The 13,827-nt window shown below is 44.5% G+C and overlaps 1 protein-coding gene across 1 annotated transcript in view; it reads left to right on the forward strand.

Moving 5' to 3' along the window:
- Window positions 1-13,434, forward strand: part of JPH2 (junctophilin 2) — a 93,003-nt gene extending 79,569 nt beyond the window's left edge. The window contains exons 5-6 of the mRNA XM_077335526.1: window positions 2,589-2,684; window positions 9,741-13,434. Coding sequence (XP_077191641.1) covers window positions 2,589-2,669 — 81 coding nt within the window. The 3' untranslated portion in view covers window positions 2,670-2,684; window positions 9,741-13,434. The remainder of the gene's footprint in view (window positions 1-2,588; window positions 2,685-9,740) is intronic.
- The last annotated feature ends 393 nt before the right edge of the window (window positions 13,435-13,827 follow it).

Here is a 13,827-nt window from a genome sequence, read left to right on the forward strand (position 1 = left end):
GAGTCAACCTTGAGCTGGCTGCTGGGATTGAACTCCCAGCCTCATGGGCAAAGCTTTCAGACGGCTGCCTTACCACTCTGCGCCACAAGAGGCTCATAAAACATAATTAATAATCTGTTATTCATAATGATAGATGGTTGCTATCTATTCTTGGTTGCTATCTATTCTTCATTCACACATTCTGGAAAATGGGTTAAAATATGGGCTGCATCCACAGGTGATAAATCTAACCACACTAATGTTATGGGAAGAGAAATTTCCTTTTTCAAAATTCACTTCTTTAAACTTAGCCATCGATTTCTCTTACTCCTTTTTACTCTTTTAAAAGAGGGATTTCTGTTTGATTTCTGTTTGAGGAAAAATCAATGCATCCCTTTTTTAGCTTCAGTCTTTGCAGTTTTATATTACACACTATAGTGTTCTACTCTAGCAGGCTGAGAGGAAGGTCTGGAGAAAAACTGCCTGCCTTTGAGCCTCTGGAGAGGGAAATTTTCAAAATTTACAGAACCTCCCATCCTGCCCCGCCTCTCTTCAAATTTCTCTCTAATCAAAATGGATCAAAATGATTGGAAACAGACTCCAGTCTTGTAAAAAGAGGAGAGGAAACAGATTATGGATTTCAGAGATTTGATTTTTTTTTTACAAATTTGGGATTTTTTTTTACTTCAGTGATTAAAGTGAGAGGAAAAAAGTGAATGAAGGGTTTCATTTCGAATTAGACTAGCTAGGTTCAATCTAGATCGATCCATTCTCAATCTCTGACATGTATAACCACTGTATAAACTGTTCCTTGTCTATTGGTTAACAGGGTTGAATTAATATATTTCCAAACGTGGTAGCCTGTTTTCATCTTCTTGCCTTACTCAGGGCTTTCTTTGGCTGAACTTTAGTAGTTGGAGGAAGAGGAACCTACCTCTCCCAAATGCCTGCCTCCACAGTGCCTCTTTCTCTCTCTCTCTCATGTCCAGCTCTCTGGCCTCGGAAAGTCTCTAGAAAGAGAAGTACTCAGGGCGCTCTGACCTAGTTTTGCTCAGAAAAAGTTTCATCTCCCTTCAACAGCTGAAACTGTTGCTCTTGACTAAGCAGGCAGGAACTTGGAGCATTTTCTTAAGGACTTTCCACATTATATAACTGATGCATGTTCCAGGATGGCTTTCAGCCATTGAAACATAAGTGAAAAAAAGCGGGATGGCACCCTATTCAACTTCCTTCCTTCCTTCCTTCCTTCCTTCCTTCCTTCCTTCCTTCCTTCCTTCCTTCCTTCCTTCCTTCATTCATTCATTCATTCATTCATTCATTCATTCGTTCGTTCAGTTTGCATACAGCCCCTCCCCATGGACAGGCTCAGGGAGGTTGACAACATAAAAGCAACAGCAATAAACATCCTTATTATTCAATAAAACCATCATAAAGCACCTTTCCTATATGTTATCTACTGACACTAAGACATGCATCACATGCATCTAACTGTTTAATCCAATGTCAAGGCTGTGAATGTGTAGTCATTGGGTGAGAACTGTGCCGCCACCACAATGTCCACCTACCTTTCCTCAGCTACCTTATTTCTTCTCCCCAGCTCCCTCTCACCTTGCATTTTCACTTTCTTAGTTCCTGCAGTTCCTTCATGTCACCTTTCTTTCCAGTGCCAAACATTTTCTACATGTCATTTCATGTGCACGCACACCTCCATGACATTGTTTCTGAGGAAGTATGCCTGCACACTAAAGTTCATACCTTGAATAAAAATTTGTTGGTCTTAATGGTTCCACTGGACTCTAAATTTGTTCTGCTGCTTCAGACCAACACGGCTACCCACCTGAATCTATGCCTCAGTTTAGCAATTTAACCTTCTAGGGAGAGTTCAGGCTTGATTTGATGTAGGACCTACTTATTTGTCTTTTGAAGGGTCTACAGCAGGGGTAGTCAAACTGCGGCCCTCCAGATGTCCATGGACTACAATTCCCATGAGCAAATGCTGGCAGGGGCTCATGGGAATTGTAGTCCATGGACATCTGGAGGGCCGCAGTTTGACTACCCCTGGTCTACAGTATCTGTAAAACCCTCCTTCAGTACCACATTTCAAATGAAGCAACGTTCTTCCTGTCACCTTTTTTCATTGCCCAGCTTTCATACCCATACATAATAATGAGGAATACTAAGGTTTTAACTAAACTAGCTTAATGGAATTTCTAAGTTCAGGAACAGAGTACCCCTAAATAATAGTTTCTGGGTGAGGGCTGTTAGCTTCATACTCTGTGGGCTACCTGCAAACATTGGGCTGGCCACTGTTAGCAACAGAATGATGAACTTTGGTCTGATCTAGTAGAACTTTTTATGTTTGTATCTTTTCTTTGTGGAATTCCAAATAAGCTTCCCAGTAAACTCAGCTTGAGATTCACTCCTCTTTAGATATGCATCCTAATTTTCTGAACCAATTCATTTTTTGGAACCTATTAGCTAGCGTAATTTAGAGCATTGTGTTATGACCATTTTGGGAGATTAAGATAGCCTGTTCAATGCATTCGTTAGTCAATGTTTTGATGACATTTCTAATATGTGTCTTTGTTGTTGTTGTTTTTTCCTCCTAGGGACCTAACACAATCATCATCTGCATGGTCATCTTATTGAATATTGGCCTGTCCATCTTATTTGTGCATTTTCTGACATGATGGGAATATAAGAAGGTAAGGGCAACAAAGGGCAAGTTCCATATACCTTTTTCAGTGTTTTATGTAAACCGCCCTGAGCCTCAGGGGTCAGTATATAAACACATACATACATGCATGCATGCATGCATGTATATGGGTTGCTGTCATGTGGCTGAGACAGTTGCTTCCCATTTTGCTTTGTAAAGGGCCTTGCAAAGAATATCAGGATTTCTCAGATACGCAAGAAAGCCCTACAGATAGATCTTACTTCCAAGGAAACTGAATATTCGGGGTTAGCAATGGGTTACTCCAATCCTGCTACAGAATTTGTATTATGCTTCCCTCTGAACTACCCCAGTTCTAAGGCCTGACCCTCTTGAGCCCTTCTCTGAGATCTGGGAAGTAAAATGTCACATTTCTAAAGGAGTGATGAATCACATCTCCCCACTCAGAACCTAAATTGTAAGCTGCTATCTTCCCACTGCAGGAATCCCATAAACTTGAAGAACAAACATAGATAAGATATTGCTTAGGTAGGCCTGCTGTGAGCTGCAGGCTCGGCTCCCAATTCCCTTTGTACCCTTTTCCCCCTTTTGCAGACCAGTTTATAGGATTGAAAAATAAAGGCAGAACTAAACTTTATAGCCATAACGAAACACAGGTGGCCTCAAGTAGGGAGTCATGGTGTGAAATAGTGTGGGAAAGGGGACCTTAACCTTTTCTGTCCAGCTTCTTTTCTGCTTCATCTTTCATTTATGTGGGGAGAGAGGGAAAGGGTAGGAAGTCAGCCTTCCCCAACATAGCATCTCTATTTCAAATCACCGCTTCCATATTAGCGTTTCTGTAATTTTCAGCTTTTCTTGCATGCACCATTGTGTAGTGTTTAGTTCTGCTGTTAACCACCAATATCTCAATTCACAGTCAGTAATTTTTCTGTGAAACTTGGGCTTTTAGTTGGAACACCAGACACATCAAGATGGAACCAGCAGGAAATCACACTTAAGTCCTTTTATAATCTCTAGGTATTTTACTGCTTGCTGATCAAATGAGACAGTTTTCTACGATAAAGCTTCGGCATCAGCATTTGCTGTCCTTGGATTTTAAGAATTAGAACATGCAAGAGAGAGTGTGCAGATTTCTCATGAAATTCATCCAATTGTCTTGTCTAAAGGTGTGCTCACACCATGTCATTTCTGGGGAATTCCTTCCTCACCCAGCACTTCCTGCTGCTTTTGTTTGCAGGTCTGATGTTTAGACCTGCAAAGAGCAGAAGTAGAATATTCATGAGTCCAGCCTGTCTGTTCATGAGACCATTTGCTGCCTGGAGGGCTCCATCCAAGCTGCTGAAACTGAACCTCCCCCAGCCAGCAGAATTGCAAGGGTTGCAGCAGATTTGCCAAGTAGGAAAGGCTCAGTTTCAAGCAGAAGGCTGGAGGCTTCTCAGGCCAAGAGACCTGATATCCCACATGATGTCAGCAGTTCAGGGTACCACAGAATGTCATAGAGGAAGCTCGTTCCACCTTGAAGAGAAATCATAACCGATTCATAAATGGAAGTCAGATTGGTAATTCATCCTGAAATGGTGCAAATACCTCCAGGTTATACTGGGATGTGTCCTCAGGAACCAGCTAGAGGGAACGCATCCATAGATTTACAGGCTGATTTTGCTGGAGTTGGTTTGCAGGGGGTCTCTTTTCAGCTCAGTGCGTACTGTATGTGTGGCCAGCAAGTCATTTAAATACGAGGAGCCGCATCTCAGTGGCAGATTACATTCCTGGGTTCCGGCACCTCCAGTTAGACCGTCTCAGGTAGCAATCGTGGAAGGAGCTTTTGTTGCCTGCTACCGCAGAGAGCCGCTCCTGGCCAGAGTGTATTGGCTTCCATATGAAGGCCATGATAACTTTCCGCATATGTCACTTTCCAGAGAGTTTGAAAATAGCTTTTTTATGTTTGTATGCTTGTATAAAAGACAAACTTGCCATTTTAAAGGCACCAGTATCAGGCTTTTTAATTAAGTGATGTCTCTGTAGATAAGAAGAAGAGTTGTTTCTTATATGCTGCTTTTCTCTACCCGAAGGAGTCTCAAAGCAGTATACAATCTCCTTCCCTTCCTCTCCTCACAACAGACACCCTGTGAGGTGGGTGAGGCTGAGAGAGCCCTGATATCACTGCTTGGTCATAACAGCTTTATCAGCACCCTGGTAAGCCCAAGGTCACCCAGCTGGCTGCATGTGGGGGAGTGGGGAGTCAAACCCGGCTTGCCAGATTAGAAGTCCGCACTCCTAACCACTACATCAAGCTGGATTAAAGGTAAAGGTAAAGGTATCCCCTGTGCAACCACCGAGTCATGTCTGACCCTTGGGGTGACGCCCTCTAGCGTTTTCATGGCAGACTCAATACGGGGTGGTTTGCCAGTGCCTTCCCCAGTCATGACCGTTTACCCCCCAGCATGCTGGGTACTCATTTCACCGACCTCGGAAGGATGGAAGGCTGAGTCAACCTTGAGCCGGCTGCTGGGATTGAACTCCCAGCCTCACGGGCAAAGCTTTCAGACGGCTGCCTTACCACTCTGCGCCACAAGAGGCTCATCAAGCTGGATTAGCAGGTTCATAACTATCTTAATGTTTTGTGCCTCCTCTGAAATGTATTTTCTTAATCCTTCACCCCCTCTTGCTATAGAGTTCTGTGTACTGCTGAACATCCTTTTGACATTCTAGCCTTTCTCTCTCGATATGGGAACCGTGGCCTCAGGGATGAGATAAGACACTTTCCTTCAGAAGGCTTGTCTTGCATGTAGGAGGTGGGGATGGAAGCAGCACAGTGGTAATTGTTACTTCACCTGATTAGTGGCTGTTGTTTTTTTTAATTACCAAGGCATTGGTGAAACTTACAACTCATTCCTTTATCCTTTCTCTGTTTGGCTAAAGAGCAGGTTGCCACAGCATAGGGAGGGAGGAGTGAAGAAAATAGCTTCCAAGTCTGATTACGGTGCAACATGAGCTGGCCTGTGGAGCACACGGGTGGTTAAGTGTTTTCCTGGGCTGGTTCAAAGCAGCAACTGCACATCTTGGAAATGATGGTCATAAAAGGGAGAAATTTCCTTAGTGATGATTGAAGCGATTTAACTTGTGCATGTGGTTGAGTCGTTAATTATCTATATGCTCTTGGTGGCCCCCATTCCATTATTATGGACAATGGATTCCATTGATTCCAGCTTGGGGTAGTGGTTAAGAGTGGCAGCCTCTAATCTGGAGAACCGGGTCAGATTCCCCACTCCTCCTCCACATGCAGCCAGCTGGGTGACCTTGGGCCAGTCACTGTTCTCTTAGAGCTGTCTCAGCCTCACCTAGCTCACAGGGTATCTGTTGCGGGGAGAGGAAGGGTAGGTGATGTAAATCACTTTGATACTCCTTTGGGTAGTGAAAAGGTACAAAACCCCAAGTCTCTTCTTTAAAAAAAATTAATACTGCCAATAATTTTACCTGTGTACTGACGCTTCAGATCCTTCAGAGAGCCAGTTTGGTGTAGTGGTTAGGAGTGCCAGGTTCGATTCTGTGCTCCCCCACATGCAGCCAGCTGGGTGACCTTGGGCTAGCCACAGCACTGATAAAACTGTTCTGCGGGCAGTGATATCAGGGCTCTCTCAGCCTCACCCACCTCACGGGTGTCTGTTGTGGGGAGAGGAATGGGAAGGCGACTGTAAGCCGCTTTGAGCCTCCTTCAGGTAGGGAAAAGCGGCATATAAGAACCAACTCTTCTTCTTCTTCTTCTTCATCCTTCATCTATGTGGCTTCAGGAAAGTCCATTTGCCTAAGCAGAATTCAGCTTTATTTCATGCAACTAATGAATAAATGAATAATCTGAATGCCGTAAGACAAATTGGCATGCTGTTCTCAGCCTGCAGAGGTATAACCAGGTATAACAAATGTTCATACAGCTCTGCATTCTTTTTTTCTTTGCTTGCGGGGGGGGGGTTAATTTTGTATTCCTTGCATGTGCTTGAAAAGATGCCCAGTGGAATGCAGCTATTTATTTTGAATAGCCACTGGCTGGAGGTGGTTCACAAAGTTAGCATTTGAAACATGTTGTCAGCATCAGGGAAGAGCTGCTGCTTCATCTTAAACTGTGAGCCAAACTAGACATTTGTCTGTGTGCGTGTCTGTGTATGTATAGGGGGAAGTTAAGTTGGGTCCAGGTTTCCTGCAGGCCAAACCTATTTGGCCTTGGAAGGCCACCGTCCAGGGGGGCCCACTTCCCACTTCCCAGCCATTTTTCGTGCTGAAAGATCATTGATGGGAATTCCATCCCTGGTTTTGCTGCTCTGCATACACAAAATATCCCTCGTGGAGCATCAAAAAGCAGGGAAACAGCTTTCCTCCAGCACTGTTCTAGAATGGAAAATGGGGGAGGGGCTGTGCAGGAGACCTTCCTCTCCCTTGCGATGGTGCCCCTAAATGGGCTCCGCTTTTTAAACACCATATTCCATAGCTGCTGTGTGGCTGTGGTTAATCTGGACCTGACTCTTTTTAAAAAGGGAATGCCTGGTTTGGCTCTTGGCGGTGCTTGATCAGATGGTAGCACTGCAGCACCCAGATGAAAGCTGATAGCAAATGGCACAATCTCAGGCAGGCCAAAAGGTCAGGTTCCAGAGGCAGCAGCTAAGGAGCAGATGAGTCAGAAGGAAGACAGGCCTGGCTCCAGAGGCCAAAGTGTGGGGAAAGAGGGGCAAGCCAGAAAATACAGCAGGATCTTCTCATTAGATGATGAATAGCTCAGGCGTAATAGCCCTTAGGATGGAGGTTTTACTGATTCAGGTGGGTAGCTGTGTTGGTCTGAAGTAGCGGAGCAAAATGTGAGTCCAGGGGGCACCTTTAAGACCAACCAAGTTTTATTCCAGGGGTGAGCTTTTGTGTGCACACACACATCCTCAGACGATGGAAGTTGCCTGTAATCATAAGGAGGAGGAGACGTGAGGAGAGATTAAATTAGTAGTTATTTACAGACTAGCTTCAAAGCCTGTTCCTAAGAACAGGCCCTGAAAGGGTCCCCTCTCCTAGCCAGGCAGGTTAAGGTGGCTTTGGGCTGCAGCTCGCAGCCAAATCAAGTAGGGCGGGTGGGAGCTGGGCTGCTCGTTAGCAGGACCGAGACAGAGCTCCTTAGCAGGCAGTCAGCAGGCTGGGAAGCCCTCGTGAGCAGGCCCAGCCTAGCAGACCAAGAGGCCCTTGTTAGCAAGCCCTCCACCACGACCTTTTGTCCAGGGCCCTCTCCCCTTACCTGCTGCTGGCTCCAGGCACTGAGGCATCTGAGAGCAAAGAGGCTAGAGTCCGGTGCTGGAGGGCAGGAGCCACACAGGCATGGCCAATCAGGACAAAGCTGGCTGCACCCTGATTGGCCCTATTCCAACTTGGACAGCAGGACATGTCCCACCCCCTAGGCTGTTTCAGAAATATATAGAGGAACAACAATAGATAAGGATAGGACTCTCTCCTTGTATCTGTACTCTTATGACTCCTGTTCCAATGTCTGAGGAAGTGTGCATGCACACGAAAGCTCACACCGTGAAAAAAAAAAATTGTTGGTCTTAAAGGTGCCATTGGACTCACATTTTGTTCTGTTGGAGTTAATGGAGCTTGCCATGCTGTTTAGTTAGTCCAGAAGATAATCCTGCTGCATTATAGAGTAACAGAGAAAGTGTTCTCATGTGCGTGCATCAGGGTGTAAACAAGAGAGGCAGAGAGATGAAGACAAGTTGCAGGAGAGAATAAGCCCCAGTTCCTGTTGGCCTTGGAGGCACTAACTCACCTTCCTTTCCTTTAACCTTGAGACCCAGCATGGTGTAGTGGTTAAGAGCAGAACTGGGTTTGATTCCCCACTCCTCATGCAGCCAGCTGGGTAATCTTGGACTAATAATAGTTCTCTTAGGGCTGTTCTTTCAGAGCAGTTCTCTTTGGGTCTATCACAGTTCTCTCAGAGCTCCCTCAGCCTCACCTACCTTGCAGAGGGCTGTTGTGGGGAGAGGAAGAGAAAGTTGATTGTAAGCCACTTTGGGACTTCTTTGGGTAGTGGAAATTGGGATATAAAACCCTAGTTTTTCTTCTTCCTTTTACCTCTAAGAACATGTGAGCTGGAGTTTCCTGTGTTATAACTGCCACTCTTTGTAAGATGTGGTGAAATGGTGAAACAGATTTCTGCATAGTCAAGCACTGCCATGGACTACTCCTGCTTTGTTGGAGCAGAAGGTGGCTGCCCATTCGACTGCTTTACAACAGCTGATCTTAGTACTGGGCCCATTCTGCACTGGTTGGACCCTTTCAATGCACTTTAGTAGATTTTCCTGTTCCGCACAAGAAAATCCAACCACAAAAGCACAATGAAAGTGCCTTATCCAACAAGTGCAGAATAGACTATGAACCAGGGCAAGGATGGACAAGGAGAAGTGGATGCAAAAAAAGAGCGAGATAGAGAGAGAAACAAGAGAGATGGCTGAGGATGGAGAGAAACAAGAGAGATGGCTGAGGATGGAGATTTCCTAATGGTGCACGGGATGGTGTGTATGTTGACAGGTATTTAGCAGTCCAAAGGTTGGCTGTAGCCATCTTGTCACTTACGAAAGAATGAGGCAACTTTCCAGCCAATCACATGTTCTGCAGCCAAACAGTTTTTAAGCATGCCATATTTAATACTAATATAAATATTTCCACTTTTTGTACATCTTAAAAAAAGAGCCTCTTGTGGCACAGAGTGGTAATGCAGCGACATGGAGTCTGAAAGCTCTGCCCATGAGGCTGGGAGTTCAATCCCAGCAGCCGGCTCAAGGTTGACTCAGCCTTCCATCCTTCCGAGGTCGGTAAAATGAGTACCCAGCTTGCTGCTGGGGGGTAAACGGTAATGACTGGGGAAGGGAATGGCAAACCACCCCGTATTGAGTCTGCCACGAAAACGCTGGAGGGCGTCACCCCAAGGGTCAGACATGACTCAGTGCTTGCACAGGGGATACCTTTACCTTTACCTTTTACATCTTAAAAATAGTAAACATGTTGTTCTTTATGCTTTCTGTTAACATTATTACTCTTTGATTTTTACCCATTACAGAAGTTTCTGCTGAGCCTAACAGGACTATAACCCCATATATTTGGAATGGAGACATCTAAAGGAGGAGGAGGAGTTTAGAACCCTGTGGTTGTGCCAAGGCCACGAACTTTCAGAGAATGGTCCCAAATGAACAGCTTAGCCCCCATCGCGGGTGACATCTTCTGTTCAGCGAGGAGGAGCCTGGGAATCTGCAGCCCCTCTGTGCTCTTTCTTTTGTTGTGAACTAGAGTTGCCTTAAAGGTTCCTAACTTTGATGGACTACTGTGCTGCTATTTGAAGAAACATGTATTCACTTGTGAGCTGGGGAAACGCAAATGAAACAGCCTCTTCCTTGAATTCCACCATGAAAGTTCCAGCCTCTACTGGAAGATTTGTCATTACTGATCTCCCAAAGAGAAATACATGTAAGGCATACGACAGCCAAGAATGAGGGCTACTGCTTTGGATTTCACTTCCCCATCCAAATCAGGATTGCACTGAGTCCAGTGTTAGGAAAAGTCAGGCTGTTTTCCCCCGCTGCTACATCATTCTAAAGTCATTCTGTTTAGGAGTCTATAACAGGCAAAAAAAAACCCATACCCCATTTCTAGGAATAGCAGAGCCTATTCTAGGCTGAGAGTGAATCCGCAGTGAAGAAAGTGCCAGTTAGAGTAACCCCTTTTTTCTTACAGAGTTGAACAAACTTGCTTCACTAGAAGCTGTGTTCTTGAACGTGGCACAGAGTAAGCATCAGCAGATTAAAAACCATGCCCATTTAGAAACTGAGGAGTGCCTTGTCATATTCTTGTTGCTGGGAGTTGCCTGTTCCCCAAAATCTAGACCTGCGGTGAGAGCCATACGCTGCCGTTTTATACATTATTCTTTCCTTTGAGCACCTGGCAACCGAGAAACCTGGACAATATGTAGTGTGTCAGTTATGCCTAAGCATGCTTGATCTCCCCCCCCCCCCCTTTTGAAACAAAAGCATGGACTTTTGCACCAACTTCACAAGCTTTAAAGAAGTGCCTCATTTTAAATGGACTGTGAATTTTTTGGTACATTGACACCCTTTAGTGCAACAGCAACTGATTACAGAAAGACTGGAAATTGAAGGGATTTTAAAAAGCAATGCCGGCTACAGATGCCAGAGGGAAAAGGGTTTCTAATACTGTCCTGCAGATACTCCGCAGGTAGACACAAAAGAATCGTGCTTTTGGATCAGATAATTTCCATGAACTGCCAAAAATGAAATTGCAAAGCTGGGCTGATTTTTTTTGGTGCCTTTTTCTTTTTATATATATATTTTTAATCAACTCATACTGTCAATTGGAAGAGGAAGGATATTTTAACTTTGCCCAGAAGCTACGTGCTATAGCTGTCCTCAGAAGAAAAAATACATAACCCTGTCTTAGGAATATCCAGTAAACATGACAGAATACTGATAAGAATTCAATCACTCTTGGATTTCATTAATATTATTGCTTTTCCTAAAATATCTTTGTAATAACTGGTCTGCATTGTTTTGGAAAGCTGGCAGCCTGTTTCCTGGCACGGCAGCCAACAGGTGTACAGTTTTAGAATGTCTGTACAGGGTCTTATTTCTGAATTCCCTGTCCTTGGATCGAGTCCTCTGCAAAGACTGTCCTTCAGCTATGAGATTGCCAGTACCCCACAAGGAACTCAATTCCTAGCCTGATTCAGACTAGAACCAAAGTACACGAGAAGAAAGGGGCTTATGCTTCCCTACCTCATATCTTTTGCCTGACCTATAATATCCCCAGGGCAGCAGTGATGGCCCTGCTGCGGAAATCTGCATTACCCCATCAGTACATACGGTGCTCGCCAGGCAGCAAATAGCACCCCCACCTAGGGCTATTTTCTCCGAGGAAAACACAAGCAAAAGTCTGTCTCACCACACGCTGTGGTCTTGATCCAATTTGGACCTTACACACCTGAGAATTGAGTTCCCAGCAAGGAACTTGCAAGTTCATGGCTAATCACAAAATCCCGGAGGGGGAAAAGTAATGTGTAGTTAGACCCTATTATATATGTGGTTTTCTTTGCAAGATATATGTGGCGTTTATTTATCATGAAGTACGAAATCTGATCCTTTTTTTTTTTGAAAAGTGCTGAGTTTGTTCACGCATCCACGCATCCCAGCCACCCCGCTCCTCATCGATATAATGAGCTTGAATTGTTATGTTTTACTCCTTGCAATATGACAAAAGTAGATAGATTTTTAAAAAATGTGGGCATATATTATCAGCCAGGATAAGAGGACTCATCCAAGGAATTGTGTACCGTCAATGGAAATTTTGCCGTTTTCTTTGAACATCCGATCCTATGCCAATTCACAAACCGTGTCTGACTCTCTTTGCTCTCAGATGCAGTTTGTGGGACCTGCTGTTCAAGAAAGGCAAGTTCAAAAATCCCCTGTTCAGTATGCAGAACTGGTCAGATGGTCCTTAGGATCCTGGACATATATGTTGTGTGTGAGTGTGTGTGCATATATCTATATAAACACATATATGTATGTAACTCTCTGTTAAGGAGAGAGAGATCTTTAGGGCTTGTGCACACACTGTTATCCCTTGGTCACTACAGCAAGTGGTACCCACTGTGTTTACATGTAGGTGGCTGTAAGCCTACCTCCAAGAAATAACACTATGTTATTCAGCAGAGCAAGAGTGAATCTGAAATGTCCTTTGGCTCCAAAGCAATTTTTGTGTACCCTGCCATCTTCTACAACCCCGAGGACCTCTGCTTTCAGTGTGTGTTTGTTTTTAAAGGAAGTTTCTATCCCCCCCCCCCTCCATGAGTTGGATCCAAAGTAATGTTTCCATCCCACTCGTGCAACATCTTTCCCTGCCTTCCCGTTCAGTGGTGGCCTGAAATGCCCCCTATATCTTCTTCGCGGGGGTCCCATTTCTTCCAATAACAGGATGGGGAGGGGGCATTTTATGCAGCCACGGTAGGGAGGTGGCTGGAGAATTGTGCTCCGCAGTTGAAATCCTTGTGGTCCCCAGAAAATTTAATCTGAATCCAAGCCTATAATTCCAAACAGAAGGTTAGCACAATAACAAAACTAAAAGGTGTGCAACTAAACTGCAAATCCAGAGCTTTGTATGTGCATACAGGGAGTTTTTGAACACATGAACTTTTCCATGAATTTCAATGATGGAAGTGTTTGCACACATATAAAGGGGTGCAATCATGAGTTGCCGCCTCCTTTATAGTGCGGAGGAAAGATCTTGCAACAGATAGGGCGGGGGAAGCCGGGTATACCTTATAGCAGAGGTAGTCAAACTGCGGCCCTCCAGATGTCCATGGACCACAGTTCCCAGAAGCCCCTGCCAGCGAATGCTGGCAGGGGCTTCTGGGAATTGTAGTCCATAGACATCTGGAGGGCCGCAGTTTGACTACCCCTGCCTTATAGTGCCTATGTCCACAAGGAGCTGCTGGATCAATGCAAATGTGTGTACAAGTTTTGAAGGGTTTTTTTATTCCTAGGGTGAGCAGGGACAGGTTTACCTCAATTTTGCATGCCTTCAAAGATAGCATTTTGTTGGTAATCTTTTTTTCAGGTCTTACCGAAAAATAAGTGCCTTTATCTCCACCACCAGCATACCTGAATCACAAGTGTTCAAAACAGGAGCTTCCATCAGTTTTTCTGTTGGATTATGTGCAATAATAAAACATTATTTTGCTCACGTGACCACCTGTGCGTTTTTAGATGAAGGGAAGGAAATGGTTTGTGTGTGTTTCTACATTTTAAAGCTTAAATAAAGTATCCGCACTCTGCTTAAACTTACAAAAAATGAAGGTCACAAGCCATGAATCTGAGCACAATCCACTCAAAGTTAAGCACAGTTAAGGCCCGTGGACTTCAGCGGGACTACAACAAATACTGTACTCTCTTCCACTGAAATCTATAGGACTTAGTAGTGCTTAGCTTGGTTGGGATCACACTTCAGGAGACTTGGATGTTTGTAGGTCAGGCTGTTGCACACTGCTAATTATGGAAGGCCGGTGAGATAGTGGGAACCTTTGCCATCTTCAGAATTGCCTAGTTTATAGGTTACAGTTCGGTATTTTCAAACAGACAAAT

This window comes from Paroedura picta, chromosome 4, assembly GCF_049243985.1.
Source record: "Paroedura picta isolate Pp20150507F chromosome 4, Ppicta_v3.0, whole genome shotgun sequence".
NCBI lineage: Eukaryota > Metazoa > Chordata > Lepidosauria > Squamata > Gekkonidae > Paroedura > Paroedura picta.